Source organism: Panthera leo, chromosome B2 (genome assembly GCF_018350215.1).
Source record: "Panthera leo isolate Ple1 chromosome B2, P.leo_Ple1_pat1.1, whole genome shotgun sequence".
NCBI lineage: Eukaryota > Metazoa > Chordata > Mammalia > Carnivora > Felidae > Panthera > Panthera leo.
The window spans coordinates 58,622,858-58,642,282 of record NC_056683.1 but is presented as its reverse complement, the minus strand read 5'-3'; the positions used below and the strand labels follow the sequence as shown (position 1 = coordinate 58,642,282).

General features: G+C 33.3%; 1 protein-coding gene across 1 annotated transcript in view; it reads left to right on the top strand.

The window, feature by feature from the left end:
- The window catches only part of EYS (eyes shut homolog), a 1,768,122-nt gene that overhangs the window by 313,710 nt on the left and 1,434,987 nt on the right, over positions 1-19,425 (top strand). The window contains 2 exon segments of the mRNA XM_042939126.1: positions 4,315-4,454; positions 16,756-16,922. Coding sequence (XP_042795060.1) covers positions 4,315-4,454; positions 16,756-16,922 — 307 coding nt within the window.

Below are 19,425 nucleotides of genomic sequence, written 5' to 3'. Positions count from 1 at the left end.
AAATGTAAAATCACTATAAAAGCTGAGCAAGGTAATTTTGCAATATCCATCAATATTACAAATGTTTATACTTTTTGACTTAGTTTTCCCATCACACACGCTTCCCATCCACATACTAAGTAATAAATGTGCAAGATTATAATTGGAACCAACGGCTATCTGAGGAAAAGAATGAGCACAGATATAGAAATGATTATATAATACTCCTAGTACTTATATGACAATCTATGAGATATATGATACAGGGAAAAGAAAGGAAGGCATCCAGTAGTGTGAAATTGTGTATACACTAAGCCACCTTTTGATTTTTTAAATACTTTTTAAATATTTTGAGAGAAAGGGAGAAAGAGAGCACACACAAAGGAATGGGGGATGGGCAGAGAGGGAGAGAGAAAGAATTCCAAATAGGCTCTTCACTGACAGCCCCACACAGGACTTAAACTCATGATCCATGAGATCATGACCTGAATTGAAACCAAGTCAGATGCTTAACTGACTGAGCCCCTGATTTTTTATATTCATCTTGTAATTATCTCCCTGGAAGCTTTTTTCTATGTTCTTTGCCCAGTGTTCTGAAATTTCACTATGTTGGGACTTATGTTGTGAATTATAAATTTTTATAAGTGAGATATAATTGCCATTTAACACTATATTAGTTTAAGATATAGAACATAATGATTCTATATTTGTATATATTGCAAAAACAGTCACCACAGTAAGTCTAGTTAATATCCATTGCAATACACAGTTATATTTTTTTTTCTTGTGATGAGAATTTACAAGATTTACTCTCTTAGCAACTTTCAAATATACAATACAGTGTTGTTAGCTATAGTCACCATGCAGTACATTAATTGCATCTCCAGGACTTATTTATTTTATAAGTGGCGGTTTGTACCTTTGATCACCATCACCTGTTTCACCCATCCGCTACTCCCCTCTTCTGACAACCACCAATCTCTTCTCTGCATCTGAGTATGTTTGTTTGTTTGTTTGTTTCCCCTTTTAGATTCCACATATAAGTGAAATTATACTGTATTTATCTTTCTCTGTCTGACTTATTTCACTTAGCACAATACCTTAAGTTCCATCTATGTTATTGCAAACGGAACAATTTTCTTCTTTTTTATGTCTGACTGTGTTTGTGCATGCACACACATGTTTATCCATTCATCCACTGATGGGCACTTAGATTGCTTCCATGCCTTGGCTATTGGAAATAATTCTTCAATGAACATGGGGATGCATATATCTTTTTAAGTTAGTATTTTTGTTAATTTTAGATAAATATTCAAAGGTGGATTTACTGGATCATATACCTCCTGTACCAATTTACATTCCCGTGATTGTATTCTTGTTCATGTGTAAGCACTTGATAAACCCTTTATTTGGAAGCATGTGTCTTTCAGTTTTTAGGTAGTCGCTATATTATTGCATTAATAATTCTTCTTTTCTATTTCCTATTTCTGTAACTCTAAGTCCAAAAAGTTGATATTGCATCCCCAGAATTGATCTCATTTTCTCATAATTTCTTATCTTTGTCATTTCTTTTTGTTTTGTCCTATTTTCTAATCTACTCTCTCAATTAAATATATGAAAACTAGTGTTTATTTCTTATTACATTGTACTTTTCTAGACATTTTTACTATTGTCTAAAGTTGTAAATTACCATAACATTCCACCTTTTGTATAGATAATATAACTTTTTTATATAACTCTAAGAATATTATAGTTTTGATTGGTTTTAAATTTTTCTCCTCCATTCAGTGTCTCAGTTTCTGTAAGTATTTTTAATTATGGTTTGTTCTTTCTTATTTGGAATATTTCTGCCAAATGTTGGATGATCATACTTAATGGTGATGACCTAACAAGACTCATTGGAAGCTTACCATGTGAACATGGTTTTTGATAAGTGGCAGCTCTATAAGAGGGTTGTAAGTTGACAGCTGGCCATTCAGTGGGGTAATCCTAATGAGCTTGATATTCTTGAGGCAGGAGCCTCTAAGATCCTCTTTCCCCTGAGAATAAACCTTGACAAATATTTGTTTGTGGGCCAGCAGGGAGGTGAGTGATGGGTCAGAATAATTATCTGCATTTGTGATTTGAGAGAAAAGCTGTGTCAACTAATCACCCTGTTGCCAGACTACTATTTTCTCAGACACTTTTAAGTCCTAAAAATCTTAAGATTTCTGCTAAGTAGACAAGTTTGATTTTTTTATAAATATGCCCTATAATTAGACTTTTGATTATTACCATTCTGCTAATTTACTCACTATATTCCCACCATCTTTTCAACTTCTTGAAATTTATTGAAAACTTGCTCAAAAAACAATATTTTCTCACTGTTACCTCCTTTCTCGTTCCCTGTGAATTAACACTTTTATTTTATTTTCCATTACCTCCTTTTTGAGGCTTTAAGAGGAAGAGGGGATGATATTTCTGTCAAATCCAAATGTTTAATCAGGTACATCATTATAGAAAATTCTGTGTCTATAAATTGGACAACTTAAATGAAATAGATAAATTCATAGAAAAACACTAGTTGACAAACTGATTCAATAATACATATAAAACCTGAATATTTGTACAATCTCTAAAGTAATTGAATAGTTTTAAAATATCTTTCCAAAAAGAAAAACACTGAAAATAGGTTGTGTTTATCAAAGTTCTCCCAAATATTCAATAAAGAGTTACATCTAATACTATGTAAACTCCTTCAGAAAATAGAAAGGAAAATTTATCAATTGATTATATAGACTAGCATAGCCAAGTTTGAGTTATTTTATCTCAGCACATTGAAGATATGATTTTTATTGACATCATGAAAGTTACTAATATTTTCTTCTTGTGTGGCTGTTCTGCTGATAATCTCACGCATTGATTATGACTAATTTAGTAATAATTTTTATAATGTCAAAAGTTATTAGCAGTTAAATTACTTTGGTAAGGTTGAAAATGTTTGGAACATTCTGCAAGGCTTCCTAGCTTCTTCTTTTCCAGAGTTATACATAAGATGTCTAAATAAGTTTGCACATGGAAGGAAGATTTCAGCTTGTGAACCATCTCTACTTTACAATTCAGTTGTAAGTTGCATAGCCTACATAATATTTTCTGGGAAGTCATGCCTCACAAACAATGGATTTTAGGTTTGTTAACCATAAGCAATTCTAAAATTGGACTATTTACTAGGATTCTGTGGGCAAATATTATCTACCTAATAAATTTTATTGGTCCTTTACTAGGAGGTTTAGTTATGTTTAAAAGAAACTATATCCAGTCTCCTATGCTGTTTCAGTACCTGGGAATATTACACCATTAATAAAAAATAATAGGTTCTCAGCTTAGCATAATTAGTTCCTTTCTCTCCACAATTCTGGGATATCTTATTTGTTTGTTTAGATTTTGTTTCCAAATCTCTCATTCCCTTATTCTCTGTTTACCAATTATATTAATCTTTTTCTATAGATACTTCAACACATTTATCATAAATATTTTGTAATCTTGATATAATTCTAAGTGTGGGTCATCTGTTTTTTACTGTTTCCACTTGAATATAGGTCATTTTGTTTTGCTTTCTTGCAATGTCATTTTTTATTGTATCGCAGATAGTATGTCTAACAGTTCAAAGTAGCTAAATTATATATGTATATGTATGCATATGTTTATCTATATCTCTACTGACACTCTCACATAAGCACACTCCCTTCTTTTCAATGAGAGGGCTGTGATGACATGCTAATGATGTTTCTATTATAAATATTCTAAGGGTGTTTTCCAAATATATTTTCAAATGATTCCTTATGCAGCAATGTATATAAAGAATAAAAGTACTTTTTATGCAAAATGTATTGTATTTGTATGTATTAAGTCATCTTTATAACCATTAATTAGAAATTTATTTGACATTAGAGTTCAGCCTTATTCTACTTTAGGTCTTTTTCAAATTTAGTATTCTATTCACATAGAAACTTATTTTGTGGTAGATGTTCTCAAATTGATCTTACCAAGTAATTTGACAACTGTCTTTTTTAAATTTTTATTTATTTATTTTTGAGACACAGAGAGAGACAGAGTGCAAGCAGGGGAAGGGCAGAGAGAGAGGGAGACACAGAATGTGAAGCAGGCTTCAGGCTCTGAGATGTCAGCACAGAGCCTGATGCGGGGCTCAAACTCACAAACCACGAGGTCATGACCTGAGCTGAAGTTGGATGCTTAACCAACTGAGCCACCTAGGCACCCTTGACAACTGTCTTTACTAATTTAATGTAAATTTAATTTTGTGAAAGATTATTTAATTTTTCATCCCTTTGAAAGGATCTGAAGATGAAAAATGTGAAGTGGCTGTTGATGTCTACTTCTTTCTCTCTGCGAACTGGACTGAAGATGCTGTCTATGTGAACACATCTGAAGATCTCTGTTATGTATTTTGGTTTCTATGTCAAGGAAAATTGGAGGTAATATAATTCCTTATTTGTCTCTTTAACTCATAATATTCTGATTTGAAAAAAAAGCTAAAATTGTTAAATTTGCAAATTCAGTGTTCAAGATGTGTGTAGCTTAAATATAACCTTATATTGATTGAGATTTTTGACTGACGGTGGTTATATGACATTTTGGCTTCTGCACACATGCCGCCCATGGTGCCTTTTGTTATAATTGTATATATTTATGCATTGTATATTTGTGAGTTTCTAATGAGAAGTTTCTATGACTGTAAGGTCAAGTTGCATCTTTTGTGCACATGCTCAGCTCTTGGAAGTCCTCTGTCGCTTTTGAGCCTGCTCTGTGGCTAGGCCTTTCCTGTTCTGTTAGCCCTTAGAGGAGGTTCTTAAGCTATTGTTCTTAACTCTCAGGGGGTAGCTGCTAGGCTATGGTCAGTGTCTGCTTTATCCCTCCTTGCTCATGCCTAACTGTCTAGCACTTTTTGTATTTATAATATAGACAGGTAATAAAGAGATTTATCATTTTATATGTAGTCTTTTTGTGTTCCATTTATGCTACAATTTGATGACTAAGTCTCTCAAACAGTTGTGATTATATCACCTTTTTGTTTAAAGACCATAATTAAATCTCCAGGATATTTCCAGGGGGCGCCTGGGTGGCTCGGTTGAGCGTCCAACTTCCGCTCAGGTCATTATCTCGTGGTTCATGAGTTCAAGCCCTGCATTGGGCTCTGTGCTGACAGCTCAGAGCCTGGAGCCTTCTTTGGATTCTGTCTCCCTCTCTCTCTTCCCCTCCCCCACTCATGCTCGCTCGCTCTCTCTCTCTCTCTCTCTCAAAAATAAATAAAAACATTTATATCTATGGGAGATTTCCAATCTCTGGGTAACTTTACCACTTAAATTAGGGGCCTAAGGCAAGAATTCAAAGAATGGCTCTCTTTTTCCCTATTTCACCTACATCTTATACAAATTAGATAATATTATCAAACAAATAACAATAAGAAACACAAAATTTGGAATCTTAATTTTATTTTTTAAAATTTATTTTGAAAGAGAGAATCCCAAGCAAGCTCCACACTGTAGGCATGGAGCCACATGAGAAGCTTGAACTCACAAACCATGAGATCATGACCTGAGCTGAAATCAAGTGTTCGACCTTTAACCGACTGAGCAACCCAGGTACCCTGAATCCTAATTATAAAGAAATAAAAATCCTTTTTGTCAAAAAGATTGGGGAGTTTTCCAAAAAGTTTAGAGAATTAACAGAGTATTTGTAACCCCTCTTGTCTGGACATAACCTAATCTGGTTATTTTATAGAAACAAAAACCATATTATAATTTTATGTTTGATATATTTTGTATAAAATTTTGAGAAAAGATTCATAAACTTTTCATTATAAATAAATCCATTAATACTGAGCTAATATTATAAGAAATAATACAAGTCAGTTTACTTCAAAAAAGAACCGTCTAGAAAGGCATTACAAATACAAGCAAACAGATGTCAATTTCTCAGAACTTTTAAATTCACTTATGCTCTCATAAACATATATTTTGTATATATATATATATGTGTATGTATATATATGGATGTATATATACATTCATAAACATATGTATTAAGCTTCATATAGTTTTACATGTATGTATTTAGCCATTCACAGATACATGACTATGCACATAAATGATTAAAGTTTTTTATCTTTAAGATATATTTAACTTTATCAGCACATAAAAGAACATTATGTATTAAATTTACCTTCTTTTAGGAAACAAGCAAGCAAATCATAGTTATCTTGTATACACATTTCTATTTCTCTGTATTCTTTTGAAATAATTACAAACTTGGGGTGCCTGGGTAGCTCAGTTGGTTAAATGTCTGGCTTTGGTTCAGGCCATGATCTCAAGGTTTGTGAGTTCGAGCCCCACATCAGGGTCTCTGCTTTCACCACAGAGCCAGCTTCAGATCCTCTGTCCACTCTCTCTCTGCCCTTCCCCTGCTTGCATGCTGTCTCTGTGTCTTTCAAAATAAATGAATAAACTTGAAAAACTAAAATAATCACCAAATTTAAATAAAATAACTACTTTGTTTTTTTAGACTCAAGAGAAAACACAAATATACCAATCCAATAACTTTTAGCTAGCTTATTTTTTCATAATCACACATTTTATATAATTTGACAACTTTTTTGTTAGGCAAAATAAACATAAATATACATGTGTAAACATAAATATACATCATTTAACAACATTTGTATGTCTCAGTTTTTCATTCTGTAAGGAAAAAGGATAACTTAAAATTATATTTAGAGATTCTTTGGGGCATCTGGGTGACTCGGTTGGTTAGGTGTCCAACTCTTGGTTTCATCTCAGGTCATGATCTCACGGTTTGTAGATTGTTGAGCCCCTCATTGGACTCTGCACTGACTGTGAGGAGCCTGCTTGGAGTTCTCTCTTTCTGTCTGTCTCTGCCCTTACACTGCTCATGCTCTCTCTCATTCTCTCTCCCTGTCAAAATAAATAAATAAACTTTAAAACATAAAATAAAATTATGTTTATAGATTAATATTTGTATATTTTTCTTATTCTAAAATTGCTCAACTATCCAATGATTCTTTGTTATTTCAATTTAATATCAGTGTAAGGTCTTGATGTTAACCAAAGATTTGGAAATTGCGATTTGCACCATCATGTTAAGTCCTTTTGGTTTGTAGTGTCATCAGAAAAAACATTGTAGTACATAAATGTAGTAGAACCAGGGGCGCCTGGGTGGCTCTGCTGGTTGAGCATCCAACTCTGGATTTCAGCTCAGGTCATGATCTCAGAGTTGTGGGATGGAGCCCCACATTGGGCTCTGAACTGAGCATGGAGCCTGCTTGAGATTCAGTCTCTCCCTCTGCCACTCTCCTGCACTCATGCATGCTCGCTCGCTCTCTCTCTCTCTCAACAAAAAAAAAACAAAAAAACTAAATAAAAACAAATAACCATAGTAGAATCAATAAGAATTCACAAGACTAAGTGCTTTTAAATGATACCCACTATTAAAAATTCAATTATTTCTATTTGATATTTTTATAATAATAAACAATCTAAAAAAATAATGATAGACCAGTTCTTGAAAAGTTATATTAAATCATTCTAATTTGCCTAAAGATTAATTTATTTATCGGGAAATCAAATAAGCTCTTTTTAATATAAGTAAACCTCGGTGTTCATGTATTTAAAAAATCAAGACTTTTGAATTTATGCCCAAACTCTAAGTGTGTAATTTTCTTTTCATCTAAAAGACTAATTATATTACACACCAGGTACACATTTTCTGCTTTGTTAAATTTTTGGCAAAGGAAAAACATATAAACGAGGTACAGTTAATCATTTTCCTTTTCATTTTTTGACTGTTTATCTGAACAATAGTCTTAGAATGTACATATAATGATAGGAAATGTATTTATGATTAATATTAATTTTAAAAATTTCCCAAGCAAAAAAGAAAGGAAGAAAGAGCAAAAATGAAGAGATGAAGGGTGCTAGCTTCAGGCAAATATAAAATCATGACTTAATGTTAAAGGTTAATTATCTTCTATCTTCAAAGACCAGTAGAGACTTAAATGGAGAAAAAACTCATTCACACACACACACACACACACACACAAGTTATTATTCCAGATAGTTTAAACAATAACTCATATCCTTAATAATTCCATAGGGGTATATAATTAAAAATCTAGTGCTTATTAATCCCAGAAGTATGAAAATTCAAGAGGGGTTCTTGTGCATTAAACAGAGTAATCTCTCTATTAGACACACAGGATGGAGAGTCTCCTCATGAGAATTTTTCTCTTTTTGTTCTAATGTTTCTGTCAAATGAACAATCTTGTTCATGTCAAAATTTCCCCAGAGTGGCCACTGCAATTTCAGATTGTCCTTTGAGAAATTATAGCAATTACAGAGATGTGTACCTGACTTACAATATAAAGGGAGGGATGTGTGGTGTTGAAGCCTGTGAGACTGAGAAGACCCCATGAAAACTTAACATAGGTACATAGGTGCCTGTTCAATGTCATGTCTCTAAACCTACCAAAGAGCAGTCCGTCTAAACTGATAGCCACAGAAAAGTTTTTACAAGATTTTGGAAAGGTGACTCAAGGAATAATTTGTTCAAGGAATGCAGATAGCTGTGATTTCTGAACTCATTGTTTATTTAAGTCATGTGGATGATGAAATTGTGGGAGCAATACTTGTCCTCTTACAGTAGACATACTCTTACACTTAGCAGAGGAAGTCATGTTGAAAGAAATTTCCTTTCTCTCTGGATCAAATTGGATCACATAATCAAAGGATTCCTAAAGTGTTTTCTTATTCTTAAGAGGAAAAAATAAATAAATAGCATTTGGGAATGTGATGAAAATAAATTGGAGTTCAGACCTGATACTATACCTATGTCACTGTCATAGTTGGAGAGACAAGTGTCCAGTGGTCCCAGAATAGTGCACCACTTGCAGTCTAGGGTTGTGAACTTTGTTATTGAGGGTATTTTAATTAGATCTTTGCAGAATTTTGTGTTTGTTCACTGCTGATACTGCAAAAGACCACTAGACAGTTCTGTTGATCAAGAGAAACTAATTCTCTTAGATTTAACATAGTAATGAAAAACAACACCTAATAGAGTCAGTCTTACTAGTGTCTCAGAAGGGAGAATTTATGGATGGATGTTAATATGCTCTAGAGCCTTACTTGTAGGGAATGGGTACTTGTAAGGTTCAGTTAGAGTTCATGAATAAAGCCTTGTACTGGTGGACATAATGGGATGAGAGTCTTAAAATGAGGTTGATGAACAAACTGTTATGCTTGGTAAATACTTATGTTAGTTGGTTCACAGTCATACTTTCAAGAAAAAGTATTTCATGGAGCAAAGAGGAAATTTATACACACACACACACACACACACACACACATATATGTTTTTTTCTCAGTATTTTTAAATATAGGACAAAAAATTTGGTTCACTTGAATTCCCATCATCAAAGACTGAAATTCTAAAGTAATTTTTTCATTTCTTTGCATTAAAAAATGTCCTCTCTCAGGTCCTTTTAAATGCAAACACTTTTGGAAAGAAAGCACATATATAGAAGTGAGCTTATTTTTTTTACACACTTGCTACAAAAAGGTTATGAGATTATGAGTTACTGGTGACAGAGGATGCTTTTTTTTTTTTTTTAATTTTTTTTTCAACGTTTTTTATTTATTTTTGGGACAGAGAGAGACAGAGCATGAACGGGGGAGGGGCAGAGAGAGAGGGAGACACAGAATCGGAAACAGGCTCCAGGCTCCGAGCCATCAGCCCAGAGCCTGACGCGGGGCTCGAACTCACAGACCCCGAGATCGTGACCTGGCTGAAGTCGGACGCTTAACCGACTGCGCCACCCAGGCGCCCCCAGAGGATGCTTTTAAAACAACGTGGAAGAGGGACACCTGGGTGGCTCAGTCGGTTAAGCTTCCTACTTTGGCTCAGGTCATAATCTCGCGGTTTGTGAGTTCAAGCCCTGCATCGGGCTCTGTGATGAAAGCTTGGAGCCTGCTTCGGATTCTGTGTCTCTGTCTCACTCTGCCCCTCCCCGACTTGTGCTCTGTCTCTCTCTATCAAAAATAAATAAAATTTAAAAAAATAATAAAAATAAACATGGAAGACACAGAGGGCACTAAAAGTTGGAATAAGAAAGACTTTTGCCAAATTTAATTATTTCAATATTTTTTACTAGGTTTAAGCCCAGATAAATTTGGACCAGATAAATTCATCCAGATATATCTTTATTTAACTAAGAATATGACCAAGACATTCTTAATGTTCCCCTCAGCTTAACTGAACTTTAGATAGGCTTCTTCTTGACTATAGATCCCTGACCTCCTTTTACTTGGAGCATTTACTTCATAAAATTCGCAACAGTAAGTTCTTTATCTGCTTCTTTGAAATATATGCAAATCTACTCTCAGCCTCTGGCCAGTTTTAGGGCCCAGGAAATGTCTTCCTCAAGGACCTAGGAACTATTTCTTTCAAATGTAAACGTTGAAGGAGAAATGTAAATGTTAATATCCAGTGAGAGAGTAGGAGCCTAACTGCAGTGGGTACCAGTTAGCAAACACAGAAAGCCTCCTAACAAACCAAAACCCTTGCAAACTCAAGGATAGCTCAATGAATGTACTTTACACATTTCATTGATCAATCTCTCCTTTAATTTCCTCCAGTACTTTTTCCCTAGCTAATACCAGCACTTAAGATCTTTCCTGTCTTGTTTCAGCAAAGTTGAGTTCCATCTCTCTCTTCTTTTGAAATAGTTTTGAATAAAGTCTTTCTTGCTTTTTGAACTTAGGTGCAATTTTTACTTTGGTGAATACTTTTCTAAGAATCCAGATTTCTACATATCTTATAAAGAAGTCACTTGCTCCTATAGGTGAAGTCTCTTTCCTGATCTGTTTCATTAACAAGGGTCAAAAAATGGTAAATATGTCTTTTAGGTCTTAGACTTTCTCCCCTTTAGAATCTCTTTACCAAGTAACTCAACTAATATAATATAGAAGTAGAAAAATAATATATACAAAAATATGATTTTCCATGAAATGACAGCATTACTTAGTCATTTACTTATATATACAAACCATTTTGTGAAGTATGTTGTGAATATTGTTCGTGTAGCTTAAATTCCATTCAGCCAAAGTTAATTTTGAATGTAGTATTATGTTAGATACCTACATCAGTAATAATGAATTCCCATAAAAAGTATTTCCATAGGTTTTGGGGCACCTGGGTGACTCAGTCGGTTAAGCATCCAACTCTTGATTTTGTGTCAGGTCATGATCTCACCGTTGTGGGATCAAGCCCCACATATGGCTCCATGCTGGGTGTGAGCCTGCTTAAGTTTCTCTCTCTCCCTTTCTCTGTGTCTCTCCCTTGTTGCTCTTGTGTGCATACAGTGCTCTCTCTCTCTCTCTCTCTTTAAAAACAAAAAAGAATTTCCATAAGTTTTATTTCTTTTCTCCTTGGGAAGAAAAGATCATCCATTGCCAAGATTTTTGATTGTATTACAAGCCCTCATCAAACAAACATTATTTAATTATCAAGAATAGAGTAAAATCTTATTCCATTTTTATGTACATTTTTAATATTGGATGTTTGTGTAATTACAAATGTTATTAATTGATTGTCAATATTATTAATAATTGTAATATAATTATGTTTATTATTATAAGTTGATCATGATATATTATTAATATAATAGTAATAGTAATCATAGATAAATACATATAAGTGCTGAACTTTCAAGTAATTTCTGTTACTCTTATCTTGGGCATACATGAGTAGATTTCAACCATTCTTTCTTTTGTTTATCAGAGTCCCTTGAAAATTTGATGAAGGCTAGGAACAGTTTCCTCACAATAAGTTATGCACAATCACAATGTTTTGCACAAAATTTCAGAGGGTTGAGGAACTCTTTTAAGTAGATTTCTTGATTTCCCATATATTCAAAAAGTAAGAAATCTTTTCTCTGGATGTGTAATGTGGATTCAGATTTGTATGTACCCACTGATAAAATTTACTGTATTATAAGTTTTTCTGAGAGACTTTTTCTTATGCCTAAATTTAATTATAGAAAAGTAAAATTTTATTAGAGGACTAGACTATATGAAAAGATGAGAGACTCTGTTGAAATATCAAATTAAGAATTTTTCAATTGCAGGAATTACTTGCAATAGTTGTTAGATATAGTAAATAATTTCAGTAAAGAAAAATTAATCATCTTCAACATATAATAAAAGAGTCTTAACAAAGCTTTCAATGTAATTTAGGTGTTCATATGATAGCCCTTACACAAAGGATAATATTTTTTTGAAATATTATTTTGAGGAATATTTACTAGCCAAGTTTTCTTTTAGTTCTTTCACATTTTTCTAAATCCCAGAAATAATTATTTTGAAAATAAAGCAAAAAATAAAAGTGTATATTTATAGGAAATAATACTTTGCCATAGTCTGAATTCTGCACTATTATTCCTTCTTGTTAAAACATTGTGTTCTTTCTAAGCTTTGATTATGTATTATTTAGTGACCTAGATTGTTAATAACTAAAAATAACTCTTTAGTGTATGATATTATTCTCTTCATCATAAAACAGTAAAGTATGCATTCTTTTGTATTTTTCAGTAGAAATAGAGAATTAAGCATATACAGATCTTCACAGACTCTAGGCTTTGAGTGTGTTTAGGTGGTAGTGTTTACTTTTCTTCTTATATTGTATTGAATCATCCCAAACTATACGGAAAAGATGCAAACAAACAAACAAAAAAGCTATAGAAACCCAATATTTGAGAAGCATTAGTTCTTAGAAAATTTGCATGAGCCAAAGGATCAATCTACGAACTCTTGACTAGGCCCCTGAAACAAACAACATAACCAAATGGAAGATGGGGCAGGTGTTACAAGTGGAGAAAATAAGTGCAGAAGCTGCTGTCAGAGATACAGGGTCAAAGTCTGAATAGCAAGAAGGGGGTAAGCATATAAAATGTCTCTGTCCTGAGGCACTATATTGACTGTGCAGCCTAGTCTTCTTCCACTATTTTGAAAACCCGTGTAATTTACTCCCTGAAAGGAGTTTAATAGGACTGTGCATGCTTTTTATTTTATTTTATTTTATTTTATTTTATTATTTTATTTTATTTTATTATTTTAATCTTTTTAGAGAGGGAATGTGTGAGCAGAGAGAGAATCTTAAGAAGGCACCACACTCAGTGCAGAGCTGTTCACAGGCCTCAATCCCACAACCCAGAGATTATGACCAGAGCCAAATTCAAGAGTGGGACACTCAACTGACTGAGCCACACAGGCACCCTAGGACTGTGCATGCTTAAATTACATTGATAAACATAATAATATACAAGTACAATATAAAACATAACACCCCCAAAATGAATAATCCAATTAAAAAATGGGCAGAAGACATGAATAGACACTTTTCCAAAGAAGACATCCAGATGGCCAACAGACACATGCAAACATACTCAACACCAATGATCATCTGGGAAATACAAGTCTAACCACAGTGAACTATCACCTCACACCTGTCAGAATGGCTAAAATCAACAACACAAGAAACAACAGATGATGGTGAGGATGTGGAAAAAGGGGGACCCTCTTACAGTGTTGGTGGGAATGTAAACTGGTGCAGCCTCTGTGGAAAACAGTATGGAGTTTCCTCAAAAAGTTAAAGATAGAACTACCCTACAATTCAGCAATTGCACTACTAGGTATTTACCCAAAGAATACAAAAACTCAAAGGAATACATGCACTTCAATGTTTATAGCAGCATTATCTACAATAGCCAGATTATAGAAATAGCCCAAATATCCATCGACTAATAAATGGATGAAGACGATGGGCTTTATATACATAGAGTGGAATGTTACGCAGCCATTAAAGAAATAAACTCTTTCTATTTTCAGTGACATGAATGGACCCAGAAAGTATTATGCTAAGCAAAATAAGTCAGAGAAAGATAAATGTCATATGTGGAATTTAAGAAACAAAACAAATAAGTAAAGGGGGGGAAAGAGAGAGAAAGAGAGGCAAACCAAGAAACAGGTTCTTTTTAAAATATTTATTTTTTAATTTATTTTAAGAGAGAGAGAAAGAGAGCACATGTATATGTGGAGAAGGAGCAGAGAGTGAGGCAGAGAAAGAATCCCAGGCAGGCCCCACACTATTAGTGCAGAGCCCCATGCCAGGCTCCATCTCAGGAACCATGATATCATGACCCAAGCCTATATAAACTTGAGCCAAAATCAAGAGTCAGTCACTTAAACAACTGAGCCACCCAGGCTCCCCAAAACAGATTCTTTTTTTTTTTTTAACGTTTTTATTTATTTTTGAGACAGAGAGAGACAGAGCATGAACGGGGGAGGGGCAGAGAGAGAGGGAGATACAGAATCGGAAGCAGGCTCCAGGCCATCAGCCCAGAGCCCGACGCGGGGCTCAAACTCACGGACCGAGAGATGGTGACCTGAGCTGAAGTCGGACGCTTAACCAACTGCGCCACCCAGGCGCCCGGCAGATTCTTAACTATAGAGAACAAACTGATGTTTGTCAGAGAGGAGGTGGGTGGGGGGATGGGCTAAACAGGTGATGAGGATTCAGGAGTGCATTTATTGTGATGAACACAGGGTGAGGTATGGAAGTGTTAAATTACTATATTGTACACATGAAACTAATATAATGTTGTATGTTAACTAACTAGAATTAAAATACAAACTTTAAAAAAAGAAGAAAAATACAAAAAATATTGTAAAGCTTATTACAAGAAATCAAGAAAAAATGTGCGTGTGTGTGTGTGTGTGTGTGCGTGTATACAGAACACAAGAGGGATTGGATTTTAGAATAGGATTAATTGTATTGCTTTCATAATTAAACCGAATCAACTAAAAGGAATTCAAAAGTAAACAAGATAATGGAAGACATGCACATTCAAACTGTCCAATACGATCTCTACAAAACAGTACGGACCAACAAGGAGTAAAAATAAAATCATTAATCACTTGTGTTTATGTATATTCCACTTCTGGGTAATTTGAAGTTTTGGTATTTTGTATTTTCTAGTCATGTTGAAGAAGGAAAATTTGTGTATTGTATTTTTCTATAGTATATCAGAACAATTGGTGAATTTTAATAAAATTTATTGGTTAAAATATATAAAAGTTAATCTCCAATTTGATAATTTTGCAAAGTAATGAAAATATAATATCCTTGTTTATAAAAATGACACGCTAATGTAATTGAGGCTAAAGTGCAATCACAATAATAGTATGTTCACATATGAATGTACATATACATATATTATTATACATATATATATGGAGAGAATAATAAAAGTGCCATAAAATGCTATAATTATTCTTATGTAAATGCTAATTTAACTTTAACTTTGTAGGCAAATTCTAACAGGGCCTCTTTAAGAAAATTTACAACAAATACCCTCTGCATATAGAAAATGATTATGCATTCAAACAGTGAGGGATAATTTTTTTTTTCTAAAGTATAAATACTTAGACATTCAGACAAATATAGAGAAAGCTTAGAGATTGATTTTGTATTTTAGCCATGAGTTAAGGGTGAATTGCATTTGAAAAAAAAAAATCTATCCATGTCAAAGAGATGGTCTCCTTCCCAGTAGACTAAAAATTATTAAGTGATATGAGCTCCAAATAGAAAAATGGAGAAACAGATTATCAGTTGACTCTTACCCAACAGACTAGATCTGTATAAATCATTTATCTATCACCAAAGGACTAGACCATGAAACTAAATTTCTAATCATTGTAGCCATTGATGGGAAATAAGTATAAACAGCGTAGTTGGAAAAGATATGCTTGTGTTTAAGCTGTCCATGAGAGTTGCACTTCCCTGGCAACAAACTTTACGTACTCCTTAAGGTAAATACATTGGACATGTTTGTGGAAGACCTCCAAAATGGTTAAAATGAAATATATTTTTAAACAGGTAAAATTATGACTTCCATGCATATATGAAATAAAAATGTGTTAAAGATTTTATTTAATTCATTTCTTATAAGGGATACATTAAAATGTTATATCAATCCAATAAATGAATGGATGAATTCAATGAATGAATTCAATAAATGAATCCAATAAATCACTCATGAAGAAAAATTATTTAGGGATACAGAAAACAGTTTTTCCATGGATATGGTTATTAGTATAATGCTATTTCCATCACATCAGTTAACATGTAAGCTACATCTAAAAATTTTTTTAAAAAACTTTAACGTTTATTTATTGTTTTGAGACAGAGAGAAACAGAGCATGAAGGGGGAGGGTCAGAGAGAGAGGGAGACACAGAATATGAAACAGGCTCCAGGCTCCGAGCTGTCAGCACAGATCCTGATGCGGGGCTCGAACTCACAGACCGTGAGATCATGATCTGAGCCGAAGTCTGACGCTCAACCGACTGAGCCACCCAGGCGCCTCTATAAAATTTTGATACAAATTACACTAAGATATTTTAAAACAATTGAATAATAGATGTTGATTTATTTTACTTTATACAATTTATGTATTCTTGTCAATAAATAAACAATATGACTTTTTAAAACTGATTTTGATATTAATCAAAACAGTTTATTTTACCTTTGCTAAAGGAATACATGAATTTAATGCATAAAGGAAAGCATGAAATTCAAACTTTGAGATGATTGTAGTATTGTAATGTGATGAATATTTACAAAACTCTTTTTTTTTAAATACTTTATAGATGCATGCAAATGAATGCAATTGTTTGACTGAAGAAGGCAATAAGGGATATTGGTGTCTATGTATTCCAAGATGGCCTGGAAAAACGTCTCTGGAAAATACAACTGATTATCAAGAAAGTGGGTGTCAACATGAAGCTATTTATAAAGATGAAATTAATAGATCCAGGTATTTATGAATCATTTGAACAAAGAATATCATCTCCTTATCAAAAAGTTATAATTGTACTGATAAGCCATAATTGATTTTTTAATGATTCAACAATTCCATGCATTTCTACTGCTCACCAAGAAAAGTATACTCTTAATTACCTTTATGAATTTCACATAACCCCCTCCCACCCCCCTTCTGGCAAACACAAGTTTCTTTCCTATATTTAAGAGTTTTGTTGGTGGTGGTGGTGGTGTTTGTTGCTTTTTAATAAAATTGTTTATTTATTTTTGAGAGAAAGAGAGGGTGGGAGAAGGCAGAAAGAGAGAGAAAGAGAGAGAATTCCAAATAGGCTCTGAGCTGTCAGTGCAGAGTCTGACATGGGACTTGAACTCAGGGACTGTGAGATCATGACCTGAGCTGAAACCAAGAGTCGGATACTTACCTGACTGAGCTCCCAGGTGCCCCTGTCATTGTTGGCTGCTTTTTATTTTGTTTGTTTCTTAAATTCCCTATGTGAGATCATATGGTATTTGTGTTTCTCTGACTGATTTGTTTCTCTTAGCATTATACCTTCTACGTCCATCCAAATTGTTGTAAATGGAAATATTTCATTCTTTTTTATGTCTGAGTAATATTCTGAGATCCCTCTCTCTCTCTCTCTCTCTCTCTCTCTAATGCCACATCTTCATAATCCATCTATCAATGGACACTTGGGTTGCTTACATATCTTGGCTGTTGTAAATAATGCTGTACTAAACACAGGGGTTCATATATCTTTATGAATTAGTGTTTTTGTTTTCCTTAGGTAAATACACAATAGTGGAATTACTGGATCATATAGTAATTCTATTTTTACATTTTTGAGGAATCTCCATACTGTTTTCCAAAGTGGCCGCACCAGTTTGCACTCTTACCAACAGTTACATGAGTTTTCCTTTTTCTCCACATCCTTGCCAATACTTGTTATTTTCTTGTGTTTTTGATTTTAGCTTCCTGAATTATTTTATAGTAATTAATAATAATATTTTTTGTGTAAAATGATTGTTATTTATATCTCAAACATATGCATATGTACTTATTATATATTATTTACATAATGTACATTATATTCTATTATGTATAACAACATTAGCAACAAAGGAAGGACGAAAGAGGGACAAAAGAGAACAAAAGAGGGTAAGAAAGACATGTAGTAATAAATGTTGTGTATCACACAAGAATTAAATTAGTATCTGTGGTATATTAAGTATGTGGTAGATCTGGTATGTTAAGGTATATATGGTAAACTCCAGAGCAACAGTGAAGAAAATAACTCAAATAATGTAGTAAAAACAGCACTATAGATACTAAAATTTGCCCCAGAAAATATTTACTTAATACAAAAGTAAGTAGTATCTGAATGGATATATGAAAAAGACATGAGATAGATGGATAACAAAAAGGAGAATGGCAGACATAAATAAATCCAACTATATTAATAATAACATTAAAGTAAAATGGATTAAAAATCCAGCCAAAGGCAAAGGTTTTCAGGTTAGATAATTTCTGGATAAACATAGTACATACCATCCATAGGAGATACATTCTACATTTAAATGTACAAATGGGTTGAAAGTAAAAGGATAAAAAAAATATATAGCATTCAATCAGCAATCATTGAAACTTGGGATATCTATGTTAATATCAGACAAAATAGACTTTAAAAGAAAAAAAATGGTTATTGAGAAAACAAACAACTTTTATAATTATAAAAGAATCAATACGAGAAGATGTAGCAATTATAAACATATACGTACTTAACAATAGAAATTCAAAATACATAAAACAAAAACTGACAGAATTGAAGAAAGAAATGGTGAATTCAACAATAATAGTTGGAAACTCCAATACTACACTTTAAGTAGTGGATGTGACATTTGGTAGATGAACAAATATATAAAACTGAGGAACACTACAGATAAAGTAGAACTAGCAGAGAGCTATAGAACACTCTATTCAGCAACAGCAGAATGGCATTCTTCTCTAAAGCACATTGAACATTTTCCAAGATGTTAATACTAGCTGCAATATATTTAAAAGGATTATGATAATAAAAATATATTTTCTAACTACAATGGAATAAAATTAGGAATCAAAAACAATAAGCTATTCAGTAAATTCATAAATATGTGAAAATTAAATAATATAGTCCACATATATCATTCAATCAAAAAGAAAATACAAGGAACATAGAAAATCATTTGAGATTAATTAAAATAAAGATATGGCATGCCAAAATTCATGGGATATAGACAATGCAGCATTTTTTTTTTCAGTTTATTTGCTTTGAGAGAGACAGAGTGAGCAAGTAAATAGGGTAGGGATAGAGAGAGAGGGAGAGACAGAATCCTAAGCAGGCACCATGCTGTAAGCATGGAGCCCTATGCAGGGCTCTATCTCACAAACTGTGAGATCATGACCTGAACTAAAATCAAGAGTCAGATGCCTAACCGACTGAGCCATCCAGATGCTCAGGTGA